Source organism: Antrostomus carolinensis, unplaced genomic scaffold (assembly GCF_000700745.2).
Source record: "Antrostomus carolinensis isolate BGI_N321 unplaced genomic scaffold, ASM70074v2 scaffold7930, whole genome shotgun sequence".
Taxonomy (NCBI): domain Eukaryota; kingdom Metazoa; phylum Chordata; class Aves; order Caprimulgiformes; family Caprimulgidae; genus Antrostomus; species Antrostomus carolinensis.
The window spans coordinates 1-23655 of record NW_010286423.1 but is presented as its reverse complement, the minus strand read 5'-3'; the positions used below and the strand labels follow the sequence as shown (position 1 = coordinate 23655).

The 23655-nt window shown below is 37.0% G+C and overlaps 1 protein-coding gene across 2 annotated transcripts in view; it reads right to left on the bottom strand.

Annotated features, from left to right (window-relative positions):
* Positions 1-22420, bottom strand: part of WAC (WW domain containing adaptor with coiled-coil) — a 60866-nt gene extending 38446 nt beyond the window's left edge. The window contains exon 1 of one of the 2 annotated variants that reach the window (XM_010168803.1): positions 22228-22420. In XM_010168803.1, coding sequence (XP_010167105.1) covers positions 22228-22366 — 139 coding nt within the window. In that variant the 5' untranslated portion in view covers positions 22367-22420. The remainder of the gene's footprint in view (positions 1-22227) is intronic. The other variant, XM_010168878.1, reaches the window with a different exon arrangement.
* Between the last annotated feature and the right edge of the window lie 1235 nt (positions 22421-23655).

Sequence of the window (23655 nt, the reverse complement as noted above, 5' to 3'; positions counted from 1 at the left end):
GGGCTCTTTTCAGTAGTACCCAGTGACAGGACAAGGGGCAATGGGCAAAAACTGGAACACCAAAAGTTCAAGACAAAATTAAGGAAAAACTTCTTTACTGTGAGGGTGACAGAGCACTGGGACAGGCTGCCCAGAGAGGTTGTGGAGTCTCCTTCTCTGGAGACATTCAAGACCCGCCTGGACGCCTTCCTGTGCAGCCTGTTGTAGGGAACCTGCTTTGACAGGGGGGTTGGACTAGATGATCTCCTGAGGTCCCTTCCAGCCCCTGCCATTCTGTGATTCTGTGACATAGGTTAAATTAATTTTCCTGCACCTCAGTCTCTGCAATACAGGTACTGACATCTAGAATACCAAAAGCAGCATTTCCCAAACCGTGACCTGCTTCTGGCCTCCGTAACTGCTTCTCAAGGTAACCCAGTTTTCTTCCTTGTCATGAAAACACTGAACACAAAAGAACAGCTGGGAAATTGGATAATACTCAACACCTTTTACATCTGCATTTGTGCCTAAGCTCAAGTCACAAGTTACATCTGAACAGTTCTAATTACAATTAAACAAGGCCAGTCATTAAACCCTTTGCAATCATATTTTAAATTTCCTGCTCAAGGCCTCCCATTCCTCTAAAACTTCTAAGCAAGTAAAAACTCTTCTATTCTTGTTTACATTATTTCCTCTTCCTAAGTTTTAAATGTTCACATAAATCACACCAATATGAGAAAAATAATTGTCTTACACATTTCAGGGAAAAACCTAGATAGTCCAAATACAACACTCTCCCTGCCTTTATTTTTCCTCTGCCTACTGATAAGTTTCTAAACACCCAGGGATACCACATTAGGTATCACTAGCTTCACATACTGTTTAGCGACCTAAATATGAAGTCAAAGTGCTTTGCAAATGGCAAAGACTGTATCTTACAGGCAACTACAGTAAAGAACAGTCCACTATAAGAGGACTGATGACAGCTGGAAGTGAATGGAGTCATTAAAACAAACTATTTTTTTAAAGTCTTCTGAAAGCCACACACACAGAATATGACTAAATTATACATCATGGTGCAGAATGGAAGAGATTATTAAGCAAATTCTATCTTCTGAGCCTTCTGACTACCCAAGCTTTGACAAAATTAGTATTTTCAAACTTCTTCCTCCCTGCCTCTAATGCTGGAGATTAGAAAAACAATCCATCACAGAAGCAAAGAGGTACACCATGACTAATCTGTTCAGTACCCTACAAAGGTTAAAGGCACATGCATGAGTTATTGCAACCTGAACCTCCAGTAGCTCTGAAACTTTTCCTACACTATTTTGGCCAAAACCATACGTCATTCTCTTTAAAGATCTGTGGGTAAAAAAATTAAAAGTGTTGTCCTCAAACACAGCCTTCCAAAAGCAAGACAATTAGTCCTACACCAAAAGTATCCTGCGTACTCAGAACCAGGTGGAACGAACTTACCATGGGGATAACTTTAGCCTGTCAAAATAATACTGAGCATATCACATGCTTGTGATGCACATGAATAACAACAAAAAATTGAACCTCTAGTGAATGATCTGACTTTATCTGTTATGTACCTTATAAAATTACAGAATATAGATTTTAATATACTTTCATAAAACAGATACATTTAATTGCTCTAAATGTATGCAAGAAGTATATCATAATTACAAGACTGTAGTCCTCAGTCACATCAACAATCTTAATTTTTTTTTTTTGTAGACACTGATTATGGAGCGAGATAGCTGTTTATTATTTTCATATTGATCATTCCGTTAATAGTTTTTATTTATTTACTATAAGCTTCCCAAGCACTACTGAGATAAAAACATTAAAATTTCTTCATGTATTCCTGTAGGTTCACTTGTACTATTAGGTAAAATAATCTCCCTTTTTAAAGGAAAAAACAAGATGAAAATTTACCAGGTGGCTTCTTTGAACAGTTTGATATTAGTCACTTCAAAACTTCAGAGAACACCAATGTAGTTAATTTACTGTGATCCCGTACCATGGATGCAGTAACAGTACACTTTGTTCAGTGCACTCAAGACGCAGTTGGTGATTTTTAAAAACTGTGGTGTTCTAAATACACTGCCATAGTGAATCTAATCTAACATGCATTTTCCAAACACGAGTAAGAGCCAACAACATACATACTAACTCAATAAAATCCTTTAAAGCCAATTCTATCCAACCTATAAACAAACTCCTCAAACTCACTGAGCAGACTTTCAGCCCCCACGTGGTCTAACAGCTCAGCAGCATCCCCCCACCATTTCACACCATTCCCTGCCGCCCTGGTTCCCAGCCCCAGCACTGAGTCACAAAACACCTCGGAGCAAGTATCAGAGTGGCTGCAGCAGTCACACCCACCTACAGCTGGCCCCGATAACAGAAACGCCTCCTATGCAGCAGTTTCTTCATGAGGAGCCCCTGGGCCTCTCCATGCAGAACCCCCAGGCTGCACGTCCATGGGCTTGCCCTGAATCAGGGATTCTATCCTACCTGAGCTGGCCTCAGCCGCACAAAAACTGACCATGGCTGCTCTAGCAATACCAACTGCCTTGGGTTGCCAGGACAAGCTACGTGGTTTTTTACAAGGGCTAACCATAAATACATACCTGATGCTGTACAGGACAATTACACAGTGTAACTACAGGTGCAGGTTCACCCCCATACCTCCATTTTATTTTACGCATAATACCACTTTACATTTGGATCAGTACCTGAACTTCAAGGGAATGAGCACATGAAAGGGCTGCCAAACTGATTTTTGCTGTTGAGAAGCTTCCAAGACCAAAGCAGATGATGCTCTGGAGAACAAGTTTTATGCACTTCCTACAAGTTAAGGGCTTAAAGATCGTATGTAAACACAAAAACCATATCACCAAATTAACCACGCACTAAAATCTTGCTTCCTCACTATAAAACGGTACATCCCTGCAAAGCAGCTTCCTAGGCATTCTGACAACCCAGGCAAGCAAACATTGCTAGCTCAGGTTGTTACCGAATGCTGCTCAAGATCTTTAAAAGGCGAAAAAGTTCAAACAGTGTGCAGAGAGCAATCTGCAAGCAGAAGCCTAACTAAAAAGAAAGGAGGTTCCCCTTGTACCCTAGCTTTCACCTTTTCCAAAGCCTAACTCCAAGCCATTTTAAGGTGGCTGTGACTTGCAATCAGCTGCATCTCCCAGCTGCATGCCTGGCAAAATAGATCATGAGAACAGGATCACTAGGATTAGTCCATATCCCAGAAACATGTGCCTGCTAAGGTAGATAGCACACTACTGTCCCTCAAGACATTCCCTTATAGCACTTCTCACCCTTTCTTCTAACAGACCTTCCTTATTAGTCCCACTTCCTTGAAGCGATACAAGGGATTGAGGGATACAAAGACTTTTTTAAAATGTTTATCAGCTTACTTTAATATTTATCAATTGCAAATACACATGTTGATGCACCATAGGAAAATTCACATTATGCTATAAATCCTCCAATTCAGTTACAGAACTCACCATGGAAACATTTACTGCACCATCACTGTGACTTTCCTCAGCTTAATCATTATTTTGGAAGCAGTTAAGTCTGGAAAGAGATATTCCTAACTGGAAGATGGCCAAGAGAGGCATCAGCACTACATTTTTATATAAAACTGGAGCGGTTCAACTGTGTGAGCAGCCCTTTACTAACACTGTCTCTAGTGATGAACAGGCGAGAGCCAAGGTTAAATTATCATAACTATCTTCCAATCTTTCAAACGAAAAATCACATCTTCCTCATTAATGCATGAGAATCAGCAGTAACCATGAAAAGCACCATTCTGGGAACCAATTCAAAAACCAGGCTGTGACTTCATGCCTACTAGAGATCTGAGATTCTGCCACACCAAGACTCACTTCAACGTTTTTGTACATAAGTTCCAGATCCAAACTGCTTAATCCAAGACAGTTTGAACAGCAACAAAGGAGGCTTCAACCCTAGGCTGGACTTGGAAAACATATATAACATAGGGTTAAATAAGGATATTCCATTTTACAACACCGTCAACTTTCTCTAGTAACTATCATATTTCATTAATGTTCCCATTAACACCACTCCAACTCAGTGAAATCAAGAAAAGTTGAAATTCTGAGTTTGGATGACTGCTCTAATAAAGCAACTGATTTCTCTCCCTTCTTTCAACCCTGCTGTCTTTCAAGAACAAGCTGAAACTCTTTCCTTTCCAAACCCTATACACCTATACTAGAAACTACAGCATCCATTTTTAATCAGCTAAAATGAACTTCCTTGCTGCTTGATTAAAAGAGTCAAATACATCAGCGTGCATTCCACACTGTTCTCTGGCATCCAAGTCTTTTAGCCTAATTAAAACTCTTTTTAGCTCATAACATTATGCAGTTATCATATACATAAAATCTCCAACTGAAATGCACAAATTGGAACATTGACACACATTAGAGTTACTTTCAAAAGATCAATCTACAATCCAGATCAGCAAATAGTAAAAAAAAAGGCAGATATTTTTCATCCTCTTCAAACAAACATACACTGAGAAATTAGACAGTAAACAAGTTCCCACACCTCCTCTCACGCTCAAGATTTTAGCCAGGCACAAACAGTAAAACTACAGTAGCTGCAGTAGGACAGTGTTGCACTGTACAGTAGTTAACTTTACACAGTCCAACACAGACACAGCATTGATGCTTCCCTTTTTCAGTCAGACAATACCTTGCTAACTTCCTAACTCCCCTTTTGTCCACAACAAAGTGTCAGTGCAGATAATACAAAGGGAAGTTTACAAGTGCTCACCAGCTGTGCAGGAAGCACAAAAAATGCTCCCCAGAAATAATGAGCACTGTAAATGGAACTCAGAGGCAGTCCTCCCCTTCACTGCCTCCAGAGGGAACAGGGATTCAGGAAGGGCTCTAGTAGAGTCTCCTTTTCTCTGCCCAGAAACCAGGCACATGGAAAGAAACCCTGGGCAGCAGAAAAGGAAGTTAGTTCATTCCACTTGTTTCAGCTCTATGCGTACTGTCCTATGACTGCACATTCCACCTCTTCGCTAATACGCAATCAAAGTAATTAAACTAGACACAATATTAGAACCTGAAATTTCTCAACAGAACAAATACTGCCCAACTGACAAACACTAATTATTTTTTAACAGAAATAACTTAACAGCAAGATAGTTTAGAGTAGTGGTATTTTATGGGGATAACTAAGACTTGTTTAAACAGTGAAAATTATAGAAACTTATTTAGGATAAACCTAAATTAAAATGTCTAAAGTGTATTTCAACTGACATCTTTGTTACTTCAGGGCAAATCTTTGTGCAGAACACTTTCTAAAGTTCTGCATATGGGAGGACAAAAAAGTAACACAATAGGAACACAATACTCAACATCTCAGCAGTAACTGAAGAGCCTATCATGGCCATTTTTATTTGCCACATGTAAAAGTAATACGACAAAACACAATTTTTCTTTACTGCATTTTTATGTGGCCTGCTGTATTGAAATAAAGCATGTCTGACTTCCACGGGCAACCAAAAGCATAAAAACTTGCAATTTTTCTATCAGAGCAACGGGCTCAGAGAATACACCAACTGTGCAGTAACATTTTCCAGAAATTCTCAACATACTAAGTAGGATGCACAGTGCTTGGCCAAGAGAAAGAAAATCTAGCCTGACCACTGCACTGCCCAACTGACCAATTACACACTCATTGTGGCCCGCAAAACAAATGTCTTGTGCCAGTCAACAAGCAGCTCTATGAGCAACAGAGCTTATAAAGCCACATTTCCTCCCCCGCCCTCCTCTCTCCTACCATATCTCCTATCGAGGACAGCAAAGTCTGTGCTGTTTTGTAATGTTTAAGTCACAGGATAATCATACAGATGAAAAGAAGTTTTCCTCTTTTTCTTCAAGTTACCATTCACATAAAATTTCACGGAAATGAGTTCAAAATGTTAATATAAACAGACCATGAGTTGTACATATACGGAGTTGGATAAATGACCAATAAGGGATGCAAATGATACTGCAAGCATACAGTTTTCTTCATAATAGATTTCTTTTTCTAAAATGGTAGTAAGAAAATGACACCTCAAGAAGGAAAAGCCAGGAGCAATAAAAGTCAAGGACCCATACTGTTTTACTAACCTAATACTCAAAGAATGCCAAGATATTACTGATTCTTAAAATGAAAAAAATTAGCTTCAAATTTTATCTTACACATTGCATAACATAACAGTAGTTTGCTGTTTTACTGTCTTCTGCCTACATTTTTATTAATTAGATGGTCGCAATTTATTTCAGAAAGTGAATAATTTTAAGGCAAAGAGTACAAAGTGCTCTAGAAAGAAAACCAGTTATCTGCCCATCAAAATGGAAGGCAAAAGGCAGTAATAAAAGGGCTCAAATTAAACTCAAACTTCTGAGTTCTCACTAACAATTCAGAGATTTACTACTCCGACATCTAACAGGCAGACTGTTTTCCTAGGGTTGTGCTTTAGTCTAAATGGATGTAACAGTTTCGGTTGTCCTCACTGGTGTAACAGATACAAACTTATTTTTGTACAACCACCCCGTTCTAGTTTGCTCCTTCACTTGTTATAGCTACAGCAAAATAACTAAATAATTTTGGGGTTGTTTTCTTCCTCTCCTCAAGCCACCTTCCAGCAGCAGTGAGAAATCACTTTTCAACTTACACATAACTTAGAAAATGATCAGGTTCACTGAACAAGGTCAACTGAATACACTGAGTTTCTGGAAGATGCAATACTCAATGTCTCAAGTCATATCCTTCAAAAAAGCCTAAGGGATGAAACATGCATTTCCACTGCACTCTAGACAAATCCTTACCAACTTTCTTCTTCAAAGAAAACCAGTATATTGGTAGTTTTCTTGATATCTCAATCATTAAAACAAAAATAAGCAAAAGACTGGACAAATAATTTTACCATTACATGTAAAAATGTTTATTCTTTACTTCTGAAGAACGCTGAACCCTTAATCCCTTAACATTTGGGGGCAGGGGGGAGAGTCACAATTTTTACTTTTCATTCAAGGAGTTTCTTAAAGAACATAAAACAAATATATTGGAAGAAACATTGATGTTTAACAACATACACCTCAGTGACTCGAGATGGAAATTGCTTAAGTGTAGACACTTTCTAAACACTGAGTATTCCAATGCTTTCAGATTATAAACCCCATAGTAATACCATGAAACACTGATACTCTATAAATGGTGACAGAAATTTGAATAAAGTCAGGGGTCATGCAAAACAATTTCTGCTCACAAAGGAGGGGGGGGGGGGGGGAAAAAAAAAAAAAAGAGTAGTGGCCAGAACACAGCTCTGATATTACTCCTCAATTTTCTGTCTATCAACAGCACCAAGTTAGTACTCCCACTCAGAAGCTCCAACCAATTAAGCAAGGTATGACAACTTAATCTCCTGACAAAATCCTCTAAACAAAAATAAGATTAAATAAGAATGAGGCCATGTTGTTTAGCAACTCTTAATTTTCTTCTAATGTTTTGGGGATAATTTCTTGGGGACAAAGAACTTTAAGCAGAAGATTCTGTGAATGCAATATTACTTACAAATTGACTTGCAGGAAAATTTCCATTACTCAGTTTAGAATAAGGAAGATCAGTTGCAGCTTTTTCTGAACACAGGTACTGCTATGCAGCGACAAACGCTTGCAACCTTAACCTCATCTTAAAAGTTTCAGAATCAGCAACTCTGCAAGTACATGGTGTTGCAGAAAGATTAAAAAATGAATGTCTATTACAAAACACTACCCACCACTATCCTGCAAAAAGGTTAGTCAGACATAACTATCACACTTACATCCTTAACAAAAAGGCTGTGGCAGAATCAATGCCTCGTCCACAATTAAAAAAAGGCAAGAACAAAAAGAAACACTGTATACCTCCCTTCTTAAAAGTGTCTTAGAAGTATTAACTGTATGTCACATTATCTCAAATTCATATCTCAAGATACAGCAAATTTGACTACCCTCCAAAGGCAAGCAGAATTTTGTCTCATTCAGTTCTATTCTATTTTAATTTTGTAGGCTAATACAAGAAAGCCTTATTCATCTTCCAGTTACTTAATAACCACATCTGACAAGAACCAAACTCCACTTCAAGATCACTACTTAAGTGCTATTAATATTTGCCAGTTGAAGAGAACTTTGCTTCTCTTCTAAGACTACAGCAACGTCCATGAAATTTTTAGTAACTTAGCACAAATGAGCAAGCTAACTTGAAAATCTTTAGTGTCAGAAGCAGCAATTGCTCAATGAATTCTTAAAAGACAACTTGTGTGATGATTAGGCTTAGACAAACTACTCTTTCAGTTCAGGACTTGTTATACCACATACGTATTTATTACAGTACAGATAAGCAACAAGTATAAGGATTTTCATTTTATGCTTATTTAATCTTCAACTGGGAATCATTTTTGAAAATAAGAGATGCTAATAACATTCCAAAAAAAACCCCAAGTCAAATCTGCCACATGAAGTTCTTCATTTTTTTAAAAAAAAGGAAAATAAATGCTGGGAGAAGTGGCAGGGAGGCAGCACACAAGGATCCACCTAAGATTTAATATATACATTGCTGTGGTTTTAATACAATGTATTCACAGCCCAGCTTCAGGCTGGACGTGCAGCTCACCTTAACAAAGGTACTGTGCAATAGCGTTTTCAAATATCTAAAGCACAATAGGTGACAAGACAATTCTTCCCTCCTCCCATTAAATAATTCTTAAATACATACTTAAAATTCAACTGGTCTTTCCTGGAATTTCCTTACTAGTCAAAAATATGTCTCTCCACAAAAGCTAAAGTTATGTTTACAAACTGAAAATCTATTTTATGATTGCCTGGTTGCCTAAGTGTCTAATTTTATTTCCCTAGTCAAGTAAACACTCTCAAAAGGACTATACAGAGATGGCAATCATTAGTACCGGCAGTGTTCTGCCAGCAAAAGAGGTGAATTTGACAGTACTTGAATTTCAAACGAATCATATTATTTCTCATATTAAATCAAGTAGAAACACTACTCTTCCAAAAGAAAGGAGCACTCTTGAAAATTAAGTCTGTGTTAACCTGTCAGCGGCAGGTGTCTGAATGAGCAAATGACTCAAACTACTTAACCAGGAGAGATCGGAACTCCCGCTGATGTTATTCAAGGGGGATACCTGGCACGAACACACCATCATCCAGAAGAACATAATTACACAAAATAAACATAGCAGAAAAAAAACAGGTTAAGTGCCTTATTGCTCTCTACAAGTACCTGAAGGCAGGGTGTAGTGAGGTGGGTGTTGGTCTCTTCTCCCAGGTAATGGGTGACAGAATGAGAGGAAATGGCTACAAGTTGCACCAGGGGAGGTTTAGGTTGGATATTAGGAAAAAATTCTTCACAGAAAGGGTTGTCAGGTGTTAGAACAGGCTGCCCAGGGAAGTGGTGGAGTCACCATCCCTGGCGGTACTTAAAAGACAGGTAGATGAGGTGCTTAGGGACATGGTTTAGAGATGGGATTGGTAGTGATGGGTTAATGGTTGGACTCGGTGATCATAAAGGTTTTTTCCAACCACTATGATTCTAATTTGTACAGAAGAGTTTATGCACAGATGTGGACTATTTATAATTACATGCCTTAATTTTAAAAAGTATTCTTTGGCTTTTTTTCCACATTTGGGAGTGAATTTGTGTACATGAATCATAATAAATGAGCAGGGCAGAACACAATCTCCTTTCCGTTTTTGCTCCTGATAGAGATGAATACGTTGTAACTCTGTTACTCCAACAAACTCAGTAACAAATCTACCTAGGAAAGCACTGCAAAGACTGTTGCTTTAGAGGACATAAAACAGATATTTAAGAAATCTAGGAAACCAAGGAAGAGGAACTCATCTGTGTAACTGGGATGGACCTGTAAATATTGGTTCTTCAAAGTATTTGCAGAAAGCCTAACATGCCTAAATATATTAGATTTCTACCACAGTATGGTGAAATACAGAATGTTTCTCTTCCAAAAAAAATAAACTTAAAACCAAAAAACCCCACTCTTCCTAGGGATACTGAAATTCTTACAGCAACAGATGTAACAGGTTTGGAAAAGGGGCAGGAGTGATTTTTTAAAAAAAAATGTATAAACAGATTAAAGAGCACTACTGTCAAAACCAAAATCACTGAAATATTCTCTAATCTTTAGGCACAGTTAGAGAATAAATTTGAAGCTTTCACTTCACTAAATCAGGTCAGAAATCATTAAAGTTTTTGTTAAAAAAAAAAAAGTATTTTAACAAACATTTCCAAGTATTAGCTAATTGCATTTTGTTTCTGCAGAAATTAATGAGCATATTCATAGTTTATCTTTTCACAAGCTTTTCCCTGGTAGGCAGCTTCTCAGACAGAACAACTGTACGGAGTAATGGCAGTGCCAGTTTTGAAGCACACTCTTTAAGGAAAAATAGCAAGTAACAGTAAAATCAAGATGCATGGTATTCAAATAGCTCTGTCAACTCTTTAAAAGTAAAAAAAAAAAAAAATTGTAAGAAGGAATTTCATATTATCAAATGAACTAGACCCACAAAAAAACCCCAAACAAACCCCAAACAAACCAAAACCAAAAAACAACAACCCACACTGATTTTGTAGTAGGAACTCCCTGAGCCACAAAATCATATGCCTTCAACCACTGCCTCCTAAAACCAGAGAAGGTATGAACTGATCAAACACATGCAGCTAACATTTTCTAACCAAATATATAAACATATGAAGTGACACAATGTTTTCCTAACAGACAGCTTTTTCTGCATTTTTTAAAACAAGTAATCGCAAATATTTTTAAAAAATAGGAAAATGGAATTTTCCAAATTTCTTTTAAATTCCTTTCTATTTTTCCCCTAGTAAGAAGCTGTACTAGCTCAACTATGATCAGGCATTATTATTATTATTATTATTCAAAACATTATGAAAATTACTGCAAAAAGAATCTGTGACTGATTTCCATTCAATATTGGCTTATTTAAGATTTAAATAAAAGTAGTTTAATCTTTATATAAGCAGAAGCAACCTAGTTTATCCTGCTTCTCATCTCATCCTGTAGCCATCTTAGTCTCTAAGCCCAGATCTGTTTCTCACATTCACAGCCAAAGCTAAAGCTACAGACAGGAATCAGGAAAATGGATAGCAAAAAACCAGCTGTCACTGTCAAGCCCTCCTCCTATGTCAAATTAGCCTCTCTGCTTCCTTTACAGTCACAATGAATTACAAGAAAAATATCCAGATAGGTCAGCAGACTTCATATGCAGGAAAGAAAAAAAAAAATCTGACTACAGTTTAATTCAGTTAATTCATTGTGTAGCTTGACCTTATTATCTTACATATTTGAAAGCTGCCCCAGCAAAGACTGTTGACTATTTAAATGAAAACTTTATTTAATAAATGTTACAAGTTCTTTCTGCCCAAAACATACCTCTTCAATTAATTCTGCAATAACAATTTGTTGAGTGAAAACTTCTGTATCAGAACTCAGAAGAAAATAGATTCTAAATCTGTTTTAATCCTGAGTACACTTAAACAAAAACCTTAACTGTAGTAAATAAGAAGAAAAGATGTGGAAATGGAAACAACAATTTGATAAACCTAAACCAGCTTTTAAATGTAACTCCATATTTTTGGGGAAGGAAAAAAAAAAGATAAATTTAGCTTCATTATTCTCTAAATTCACTTCACATTATCCTGCATAAACATGATCTACACACGCTTAGTTTAAGGAGTACAGCATTTCTCTATCCCAAAGAGAAATCTTTATCTACAGAAGCTATCAACTGCTCTCCACATTTCATATTCACAAACTTAACTCTGGAATCAAACGTATGCTGGGAGGTGGTGAGGGAGGAAGGAAAGGGCCGTATAAATCACTCTAAAAAGCATGAGACAAGCATGTCAACCTTTCTGTAAAAAGTTATTTTGGCAAAGAAAACAAGAAATATAAGAAAAAAATTACCTTCTGTCATATGCAAATTCTGCAAGTCTAAAACAGCAAAGCAATTTCAAGACACTCAAGATAATGTCCAACTAGATGAAGCTGTGTAGTTATGGTCAACAAACTAAAATCCAATCTGGCAAACATACATCAGTAAAAAACATCAAAAGCCTACATTACAGTGGAAGTGTGCATCTAGATTACACCGAATCCTAAAAAGATTTTAGGATAACTGCTCATAAAAAAAAGTATTCGCTGATAAAGCGCACAAAACTGTATCACTGCAGCAGGCACCTGCAAATATTAATTCTACTGCCAACAGATCCATCACAGTTCCACGTGACCCCACAACAACACTCGAAACAACATATCCTCAATGACCAAAAATCCTGTATTGCAACATGAAACACATTTGCAGGTTCAGAATCCTCACACGCCCTGAGCCAAGATCAACCACTTGCGGGGGGGGAAGTTATTACAGGAATGCTACTTACAAAGTTAATTAACAATTTTTAATCTCTTTCAATTTGAAGTCCACTGATCAACTAGTTTAACCTCCGATCAACTAGTTCAGCTTTCTGCACTAAATAAACCTTAGAAAATTGTCTTTATGTCACCTAGTTTCAAAAATTCCACCCCTCCAAAAATCAGCACAATAAGTCACTCCAATTGTTACCAATGACATTTAAAATTGTGCCAAATTTCTACTTTATGAATATTTAGTTTAAGCTAGCTGGATCTTGCACCTTTGTTTGCTACATTCAAGAAATGGTAAGTGTGCAATTTCTTTTCCCTGCAATTATTACTCAAATAAACCCTAAATGTTTTATTCGTAACTACACGAAGAACTCTTCAGGCCTCTCCTTCTAATGCACAAGTTTCAATTGCAGTCATTTTCTTGACTCTTCTCTGAAAATCTGCATTTTGCATACTTTCTGAACAGTGAGAATCAAAACAGAGACCGTATTCCAGCAGCTGTCACATTAGCACTATGAGTCCTACTTGATATTCCTCTGATCATATATCCTTTCTGGCTAACACTGCACTCGGGATTTATGCTCTTAATTGTGTGTAAGTGTCATGCCTGTTTTAGGAGTCATCACGCTACACAGTATCTACTTTCTGTAAAGTCTTACACTCCTTTCTGTAATCTCCTTCCTGTAACTTTTTTACACCATGGACCACTTTTAGGTGTTCCTGTAGATTAATTAACATTTTCACTTTTGCATAACTAAACTAGCTGGGTACTAGTGAACAGTTTTTATCATTTGCCTGCCATTCAGTCTCAAATTTCTGACAGTATAGGAATGATCCTACAGTTTCTTCCTTGTAGATAAAAAGATGTTATTACTTGGGTCCAAAAGCAAAACCATGCACAATTAAAAATCAGCTAATTTGATGATCACAAGTTTTATATTTTTGGGATCTATCAGTTACTAGTTTTTGATCTACAAAACACAGATGTTTAACAGATCTAAAAAAAAGATGTTAAAGATGTCAATGTTAAAGATCTCAAAATATTTCACTCAGTGGCTAAGCATCACCTATTTCATGTCCATCCAAGACAGGAGGTCAGAGAAGATAGTTGACATGTATCAGAAAATTAGTGATAACAGATTAGACAGAAAAAGGACCTCCTGAAAATTTCTGCTGCCCCTCAGACACTGGGAATTTAGCTCTGGAAATTAACTATACATGTTTCTAACTGCCTTGCACTTGCTATGAAGCACTTCAATATCGCATTGAGTGATGACAAAAGCAGGATATTAATATTTTTATCATACCTCTGCTGTAGAAACAAAATAACTTATATTTTAAAATGAGAGCAGAAAAAAATCACAACATTAAACTCTGACATACTGTTCCTTTGCAACTCTTCTCATTACACTAGTCACAGTAAGGAACAGAATGATTATCCTAAAGTACTACGAGGCCTAACCAACAAAGGTCTCTAGGCCTCTTGTTTTCCATTCATTTCAAACACAATACAACATTGCTGCATGCATGGAAACAGAAGTCAAGGCCATAGAAGCTTACCAGACATCTCTTAACTCATCTGATAAAAAGAGTAAGTAGTGTGGTCTCCTGTCAGTCATCTACTCAAAAGATTTATCTCTCTTTCCAGTAGCTTGGAGGACAGACTTTCTAACTGGACATTTTTCTTGAGTAGACTTCAGGAGTCTACTTCGAGTCAGCAGGCAAGTACAATTTGTGCCTTAAAACATGCATCTCACTTCACAAACTTTAAAGCAGGGAGAAAAATTAAACACTGCCCAAGAGGAAAAGGAGGGCTGTAGAAGTGTATGCAGGAGAATTCCAGGCTACTTCATCACTGAGGGTTTTTTGTTGTGGTTTTGGTTGGTTGGTTTTGTTTGTTTGTTTGGGTTTTTTCTACTGTTGAAGGTCTGAGAAAAGATTTCTACAGCAGGAAAATAGGTGAATTTCAGATTCAGGAGATGCCTTTGAACAATTTAGAAAGTGTTTAAAATTTACAGGATCAGCAATATATTTACATGCAATTTTGTTCCCTATATATTCATAACCATAGACTTTGAACTTATTACAGATTAAGGAACTGCAAAATACTGTTCCATAAAGGAACACTTCCAACAAAAATTTCAATAAATAAAAATTTCAGTCTATGGTTATAACTCTAAGATTACTCCCTGCGCATACAACTACAGGCAGAAAGCTCTGATTTCAGAAATGGGATAAAACAGCCAAAAAAATTCAGTAAAGCCACAATTGCTCTGGTTAGGATTTTTTTAATAGGCAAAAATACTGAAGGGATACAGGTTCATGTCAAAATCTAGACATGAATTCTCTGTATAATTAGGCTAGTGCTTTCAAATATAAAACCACACTACTACAGTGAAGAGGCAAACCTGCACAAAATGTGTAAAAGAAGCAAAAGAAGCCCAGAACTAAACAGCATTCTTTTATTACTAGCAAGGTATTACTGGGATAAAGGAACACCTAGTGAACTTACATGCTTTTTCTAGGGTAGCCTTACTGTGAAAAGCTAGGAAGTCTATTAAAGGTCTTCAAGAAAGGAAACAGAATCTTCTAATATTGAAGTTACAGCAGGGAACACCTGCAGTCAAGTACAACAAAGTTTGGCAACCTCTTCATAATTCAAGAGAAAACATTTAGAGGATAACAATCTCAATAAATAGAAATGCTTCTGTCTTTTCAAGCACTCAATTTAAGTCCAGAAAGGATTCATTTTTACACTACAACAAACCACTGACAAAGCAAAAGCCTAGAAGCATCAGTGTTGAGAACTGCCTTTCATCGCCAGTACGTTTTTTTCCTTACTGAAGAACTATATAAGGAACAATTCCTCTGTACATCAAGAGGTTTTTCCCTGGAAGTGCCTATGAAATTGTATAAAAGCCTGACTTCATAAACAAATGCAGTTAACACTGCAAGTTGGGTGCCATTAAATTACTATTTTCCACAGTGAAGTTATTACAGCATCACCTCCTCTCTCAGCCAAAACAGAGGCAGAGCTTTCTCTTCCAAGTTCTGCACAGTTTTAATGATACTTGGCTTACTCAATACTTTATATACAATAGGTAGAAAGAGCAGGGAAAACAAACGTAAACTGTCAGTACACATTATTTCTCTTCTTAGAAAGCAGCCATGTTCCTAACAGTAGTTAAGAAACTACCCTTAATCGGAGGTCATTAGAGAATACAGAGTAATCCCAGTAAAAAAAGCTACATAATTTACAAACTGCTATCTTTACTATGGTCTAGCATTATGCAGCTCATCAGAAACTAACAGTTTTCATTGCTTCTTTTCACCTTCAGGAAAGCAACCCAGAAGTACAGGTTTAATAGGTTGTACATTCCACTTCTGCAAAGTCAGAGGCTAAAAGCATATATTAAGAAAGTATGATGCTAAGTAAGAATCATTCCCTTATGATTAGTTTATGTACCAAAGATAAGCAAATTTAACAAATCTTGTATATAGTCAGTATTTTCCCTTTTCCAAAACATAAAATAAGCTTACATACAAAAGTTTACCAGGTCTAGCTATTAGACTGACTTGAATATATCACATGCACAATCCAAAAACTCAAGTTTATGGTTCCTAAAACACTTAAAATTACATATTTCCTTAAACAGATCAACTGTAAAGGGAAACCTTCAGAGGATCTATTTACAAATATGCATTTTATACAGTAGGAAATAGAAGAAAGTAAGAATAGTAAGTGAAATTGGGGGTTGCCAATGTCAAAGTCCTAACAGCAATGGATTTTGGGAAGTGGCTGCAGCAATAGGTTACAAACGAACAGCACTGCTTATTGCCATTGCTGCAGCTTCCACTTTGGATAAAGTCTCCCACGAATACGTGTTTACTCGCACAACCTACACCAGATACTTGAACTTGACAAAGAGAAACACAGAGGACTGTGCCCACCTAAATGCAGAAAGACTCAGCATTTAATACCATCGTATTAATACCACAATTCTTTCCTAATATCAATAATATGAAATTAGGTTTTTATCTTCCATCCCAGGCTTTTTAAAAGCAACCTTTGCAGCTCCTTTTCAAAAGCATTTCTGAACATTAACATTCTAAACATCAGTATTTATTAAGTACATACACAAGCTATATCCTTTACTATGATTCTATGATCACATACTTTCCAATTTCTTTTCTTTTAGAGATCTACACAGCAGAGTAACCAAAAAAAAGTTATACAACTGATCCAGCAAAAACTCACTTCAGAAACATTGCCAAATATACTGAGTAAAGCTACTTCCTATCTAAAACTTCTAAACTTTCAAGCAAACTTAAAATTAACCCACCCTCTAACTGAAGGTACTAGTACTAATGAGACCTAAAAGAAAGCTTTTATCAAATTCAGAAAACCACAGAAATCTAATTTTTCTTTTTTTTTTCTTTTTTTTTTTAATCCAGAGAAAAGCTTCTAAAGAGGTGAATGGACCTGGAAGCAATTGTATTTATCTTAAAAAAACAAACAGACCACCTAATCCCATCACCTTTAGAGCCATCCAAACAGCCAACATTCAAAAAACAGGGGAGTGAACCATCTCTTTTACACTTGGCTGTCAGAGAGGGGGGTGTTCAAAGCATGTTTCATGGAAAGACTATTCTCATTTGTGATCACAGACTCTCTAATCCCAGCTTTGACCATGCAGTTACAGTAAAGAAACATTTTTCATAGTAATGAATAATTACTTTAACATTGACAGCAGTTAATACTAACTAAACAGACAGAATCTATTCCAGCTTCTTCCTCAGCCCTTTGCTACACTTCATTACTCTCACACTTCCCTCTTTCCACCTACCCCGCCATTTCCTCTTTCCAATGCACATTGCCCAGGCAGCTTCCACTCTCTTGTACCTGCCCTAACACCCAGTTTATGTCTGACTGCTGGTCAATGATCGTGCTAATTTAATCAGCAGTTAGCCTCTTGTTTCTTCTACTGCAAAGGTTGCTAAAACAGGAAAGAAAACTTAGCTCTCCTTTCCAGGTGTTCACTGTCCCTTTGCTATGAGCACTCTGATCTCCTTCAGGAACCACTGGAAACAAAGACAACACTTCATGACAGAAGCTCCCACCACCACTTCAATAAAACTAGGAAGTCATGATTTAAAATATTACATTCAGTCTCTTACAGCAGTAGGATTTTGAATCTTAATACTGTATTACAGTCAGTAACAGTGGTCATTGAGAGTATTCTTAATTGCCAATTAAAAAAAAAAAACATGCAAAAGAAAATCATAGAAGTTCAGTTACATTTTGAAATTTAAATCAGAAGTTACAATCAGATTTCATGAAAGTAGACTACATAGCACACACCAGCAAAAGATTTCATGCTGTGTACATTATCCTTTTGTTATTTTAAATAATTCAGTAAGATCATGGCATGAAGCAAAATACATTTTCAAAGTCTCTTAAACATAAATGTAGCAAAACACTCAGTATATTCTTCACAGCACAGTACATGTGGCTTACCTGAACTAACATTTTTTGCACAAAGTTCTACTATGTATCTTAGTGGGTCATTCTGCTCCCTACACTTAAGTAGAAAGAAACAACCTTTTCCCTTTTTTACTGAGGGCTGCATCTTGCAATTTTTATTCCTAAATAATACATATATATTCCTTCCAGCACTTCCAAAGCTACCCTACTTATCTGACCTTTGTTTTCTCCTGTACACCAATATCACCTCATTTATGCATTTAAAAAGACCTACAAGGATCATGTACGCTCTCAGTCTGTCCATCCTCAAGCATGAGAACCCTCAAATCTTTGTACTTCCCTGTTTTCTTTAATGGAAACACTTTTCCACATCTACAGGGCCCTTCACAGTTCTATTGCCTGTAAACAATGCTAGCTTTAAGTCCCATTTGTTACTGTTAAGGAACTTCACACTTGAGTTGGTCTCATAAGACCCTCTAATCTCTTCAGACTCCACACTTGCCTATAGCAGCTGACCTAGAAACAAGAGATGCACTGAGGGGGGTAGCTGTTCATTATGTTTTAAACACTTGCATACAGAGACAATGTCCCCAAGCACAAGGACCTGAAAGCAAGAACAAAGTTACTGCAGTTTTTTGATGTGCTGGATGTACAAGTACTCTTTGGAAACTGAGGATGAGACAAACACTTGCAAGTACTCTACCGTGTTTAGTCCAAGGTAAACTTGGAAGTGTCTCTCTCCAGAGAAACAATTGCCTCTGTACATAGTCTCTTTCCACAGAAACCATGCGTAAGCAACTTTCAAAAATGCTTTGCTTGCACTGTCTCAGTATGGAGGGCTTACCCATAACACACATTTTAAAACCTTAATTGAAAGCAATTGAATTTCTTACCCTGGATTACAGTTCTACAAACACAAAAGATTCTGCCATGAGTATTACAAAAATAAGCTGTAACAACAAATACCTTTATACAGGTACCAAAGGTACTCACAGGGGGAGGTTCTACCATTTTTAAGTTATTAATTTTCAATCACTAATTATAACTCTTACATTTTAAATGTGTACACTTAAATCTTTAAGTGACATTTAGCCAGTCAACTTTACCACAAAAAAAGTGAACCAGTCATGACTAAATGAGTCCTAAGTATCAGCATTACTACACCAGTGAACCTTCCTGTTTCACTTCAGGCCAGAATTCACCAAGAGATATATAGGAGTGACTTTTTAAACATTGACTTGAAAGGGAGAAATTAGGTTGACTTGGTTTTACGTTCAGTAGTAAAACTCCAGATTTTTGTTCTCTTTTGTCTTCTAAGGGACGAGAGAAAAAAATGATTGCTTATTTGGGACTTTAATGGAGTCTGGGGAAATAAATACTGGGTATTTTTCAATGAGGTGTGTTTCGTTAAATTCAGCTAGATCATAGGAAGGCAGTATCACCTTTGTAGTAGCTCAAAATCAAGCACCACTGATTTTAAAATAATTAAATGGACAGCTATTACAAAATAACCCTCAAACTTTTCCCCCCTGCCTCAGAAGAGAAAAAAGAAAACAAAAAAAGAAAACTACAATATCTTCAAAGCCAGCTAGCACTCTTCAATCATATCAGAACTTCAATTTAAAATTTTAACTTTTTTTTCACAATTTGTTTTTTTTCTGTTTTCCACTCTATGTCTGTAATTGCAAAACTCAGGGAATACTAAATCAGTAGCAGTACTTCAGTGTAATTCAATAGACAGAGAACATGGCAGATTATTAGATTATGCCTTTTGCATATTAGCAATATGCACTTGTCCATAATACCACAGTATTTCACCCATATTCTGACACCTACCTTCAATTCACACTGACAGAAAGATTCAGTAAATCAAAGACAAAGCTGTTATCCTCCTGCTCACATCTGCTTAGTTTTGGTTTACTACATATAATGCACAGGATTCAATGCAACTTTGGTTGTTTTGAATATATTTTTAAAAGCTGAAATTGAGGCCAAACTAACCTTACTAACAACACCAAAAAAATTACTTCTTATTTCCATTAAACAGTACAAATGTTTGTCTTTTAAAACTAGTAATTTCCCTCAGACTGTTGAAAACTACTTCCTTCTCCCAGACTATTAACATATGATGTGCAAAGGACCACTTTCAGATGAGAATAAAGGAAATTTTCCAGTGTTAACAGCTTGGAGGAGGAGAAGGTACAGTGAGACAGTGTTTCTTCCACTTACAAAACTACAAATAATTCATTCATTGTTACTGTATACATCCATACTTCGGGTCATTCCCCAGCTATTAAATACAGTTGGACTCAGTGAGAACTTCAGAGTGTCTTTACTATTTCAAAAACAATTCCAATACACAAATAAGCAAATACGCTCCCCAGATAGAGCCTCATCCTGCAGATGTTTTCATATATGCACAACTCCACTACATGCAGCTCCACTGGAGCAGAAACACTTACTGATCGTAGCAAAACTAAGCAGAATTGCAAGAGCATGTAGGACGAGTACCTTTGGACAGGTGAACAGGACACCTCTGTGTCCTGAAAAGTAGCTCAGGATAGCAGCCTACTGGCCTTGCACATGCATTTAATTCTGAGATTACTATACTTCCAAGTATGATCAGATATAATCGAAGTCAGCGTAATAACAAAAGATGCCTGCTTCTATAATCTTTCTACACAGTAATATCACATCACCAGTGGTCTACAGCACCTCTGTATTAATCAAAAGAAGGAAAAACAAACAGGAATTCAATTCTAAGAACACTCAGGGACCATAAACACATTTGTGGTGTGGGACTACTATATTCCAATATTTTCTTTATTTTACTTTAACTATTATAACAATAGTGCAGCAATAAATACATCCATACATCACAAGTTGTTAACTTAATAGAGAACAAACAAGCACTGATTTAAAGCTCTAAGTTCTCTATTTGAATACTTTACTTTATAACTCAATAAGGAGACCAAATACAGTACTTGCAAAACAGAAAACAGCCTCCAAATTCAGTCAGTAACCAGGGTTTTCTAAACCGCAATTGTTACCGTTTTTATTAAAAGGAAAATTCTACTCTCTCCTTTTTCTATTAAGTTGGTATAGAAAATAACATCAGTTAAAAAATATTGGGGATATTACTACTGTCTATAATATCCTGTAAAAACAGAGGAGGCTGATTTGACTATGAGTATTCTTCTCTAAGCTCCTGCCAAGGAAGGCTCTACTAAGTGCTACCTTTGATTATAATTTTCTGATTGGCAAGAAGAAAATTAACCCTACCCTAGCAAAAGCCAGGACAGAGTTCTACACAGCAGCTCAATATGAAGAAGTTTTTTTTTCATTTCTTATGGGGTTTAGTCTATGAAGCATGGAACTACACAGCATAGCACAATACACAAAGTTATTAAAAAAACAGTCTCTTAAACAGCTAATATTTACTGTTAACGAAAAAAACAGAATACTATTTCATGCCATTAAATGTTGCAGTATGTCTAAAGTAAGTGAGATACTACTGTTTTTTTAAAAAAGGAAGAAAAGAAAGAAAGAGAGAAAAGGAGAAAAGAAAGGGGAGAGAGAGAGAGGACAAGAAAGGGAAGAGAGAGAGAGGACAAGAAAGGGGAGAGAGAGAGAGGACAAGAAAGGGGAGAGAGAGAGAGGAAAAGAAAGGGGAGAGAGAGAGAGGAAAAGAAAGGGGAGAGAGAGAAAGAGGACAAGAAAGGGGAGAGAGAGAGAGAGGACAAGAAAGGGGAGAGAGAGAGAGGACAAGAAAGGGGAGAGAGACAGAGGACAAGAAAGGGGAGAGAGACAGAGGAAAAGAAAGGGGAGAGAGAGAAAGAAGAAAAGAAAGGAGAGAGAGAGAGAGAAAGAAGAAAAGAAAGGAGAGAGAGAAAGAAGAAAAGAAAGGAGAGAGAGAGAGAAAGAAGAAAAGAAAGGAGAGAGAAAGAAGAAAAGAAAGGAGAGAGAGAGAAAGAAGAAAAGAAAGGAGAGAGAGAAGAGAGAAAAGAAAAAAAGAGTTTATTTAATCTTCATGGTTATAAGAAAAACTGATACCTATAAAAAAAATATTAACAGGTGTTACAATGCCTAAATGATTGTTTCCAATGAAACTTGCACTTTCGCTTCACTGCAGTCTTCTAAGCACAGTACAAGACACATTCAGTGTAACACTCTCATCATCGGAGTGATAATGACTAAATTTTAATATTTATGAGAAATTCATAATTGCTTAAATAAAGGTTAATTAACGATAACTCACCACCATCCCTCTCTCTAACTCTGTGAGTATGCACACTTTTTGCTTTACTGTGCCCTGTGTTGTCACCATATTTGTTTTCAGGGCTATCAGAGCGGCGCAACATTTTATTTGGTGGTGAAGGATCTGTGGTGTCTCGCATCTTGTCATGACGGTGATCACCACCACCGGGGTGACTCTTGGATGAGTACTTAAGAGCCTGTAACAAATCACAAGAGAATAGGCATCTACATTAGATATGAAGTCACAGAACTGATGTTTAAATGTTATTTCTAAATTTTAGATCTCTTTCTAAAGTACTTTTTAAAGTTAATTAATTTTCATTTTGTATTTAAACAATCAGCATTAGTATTTCTAATTTTAATTACCTACATTAAAGCAACAAGTTCTGCAATTAGAACTCAAACCATTTTCTCCCACTCTTACATCCAACAAAACACTTGCTGTTAAGAAAAATCTAATTTCTCTATCTTTACACTGATGGACTACACACTTTCTGCAGCAAATGGGCCACAGTACTTCTGCACTTTAGGGAGAAGACTAAGTCTCCACTTGGTATTAAACATATAAATAGAAAGTTACAATGAATCAGTGTAAACTTTGACTATGTCTTCCATATTGTAGTCAAGGCCACTCAGTTTCACCACTACCTTGAACTTCTGCAAGGTTTTTCACTACAAGCAACCCTACAGCAGATGTAATAAAACCCTCTAGAATTCTGGGGGTCCAAAACACATAAGGTGATGATTCATTTTGAAGTATTTCCCAAAATTTACATGTTCTGCCTCACTTTGACCTGCTTGATTTTACTGTGTGAGCTTCCGAGTGGCAAATGTTTACATTTACATGAACTGTCACTGATGGCTGCCTTGGACTGTCAGATTATACTTCACAGTAATACAAATACACATAAATGTAATAAAACAGTTCAATTTTGTGCCCTAGGGAGAGCAATATCACAATATATGGCATTCCTCAGATTTGCACCCCAAGAACTGTTATTTACAGTATACACAACAGAAGAATACAGTATCCACCTTAGAGAAACTGAGGTTATTGTCAGCAGCTTAAGGATCTGATGCTTTCTGAACATGCCTAGCAGCTGGCAACTGCAGAAATTAAGCCTTACTGGCAACCCCAGTTATTCGGGGTCTAAAACCATGCCCTGCTCAGGTTACAGTCCACAGCAACAGTTTTGGGGAGAAGAAAGTACTTGGGGAGGGGGGTGGGGGAAGAACAAGATGCCTTTTGTTGTTAAAAGGAAAACACTCACCTCCCCCTGGATCTCCACTCCACCGCAAGTGACCCCGGCTCGCTCTCCCGCCCCTCGTACGCTACCCTCCCGACTCCTAGGCCCGAGCCCTACACGGGTCGCACTAGGCCTCTCCTCCTCGCCCCGGCCCCGCAGGCCTCAGAAAAGCGCCGGAGCCC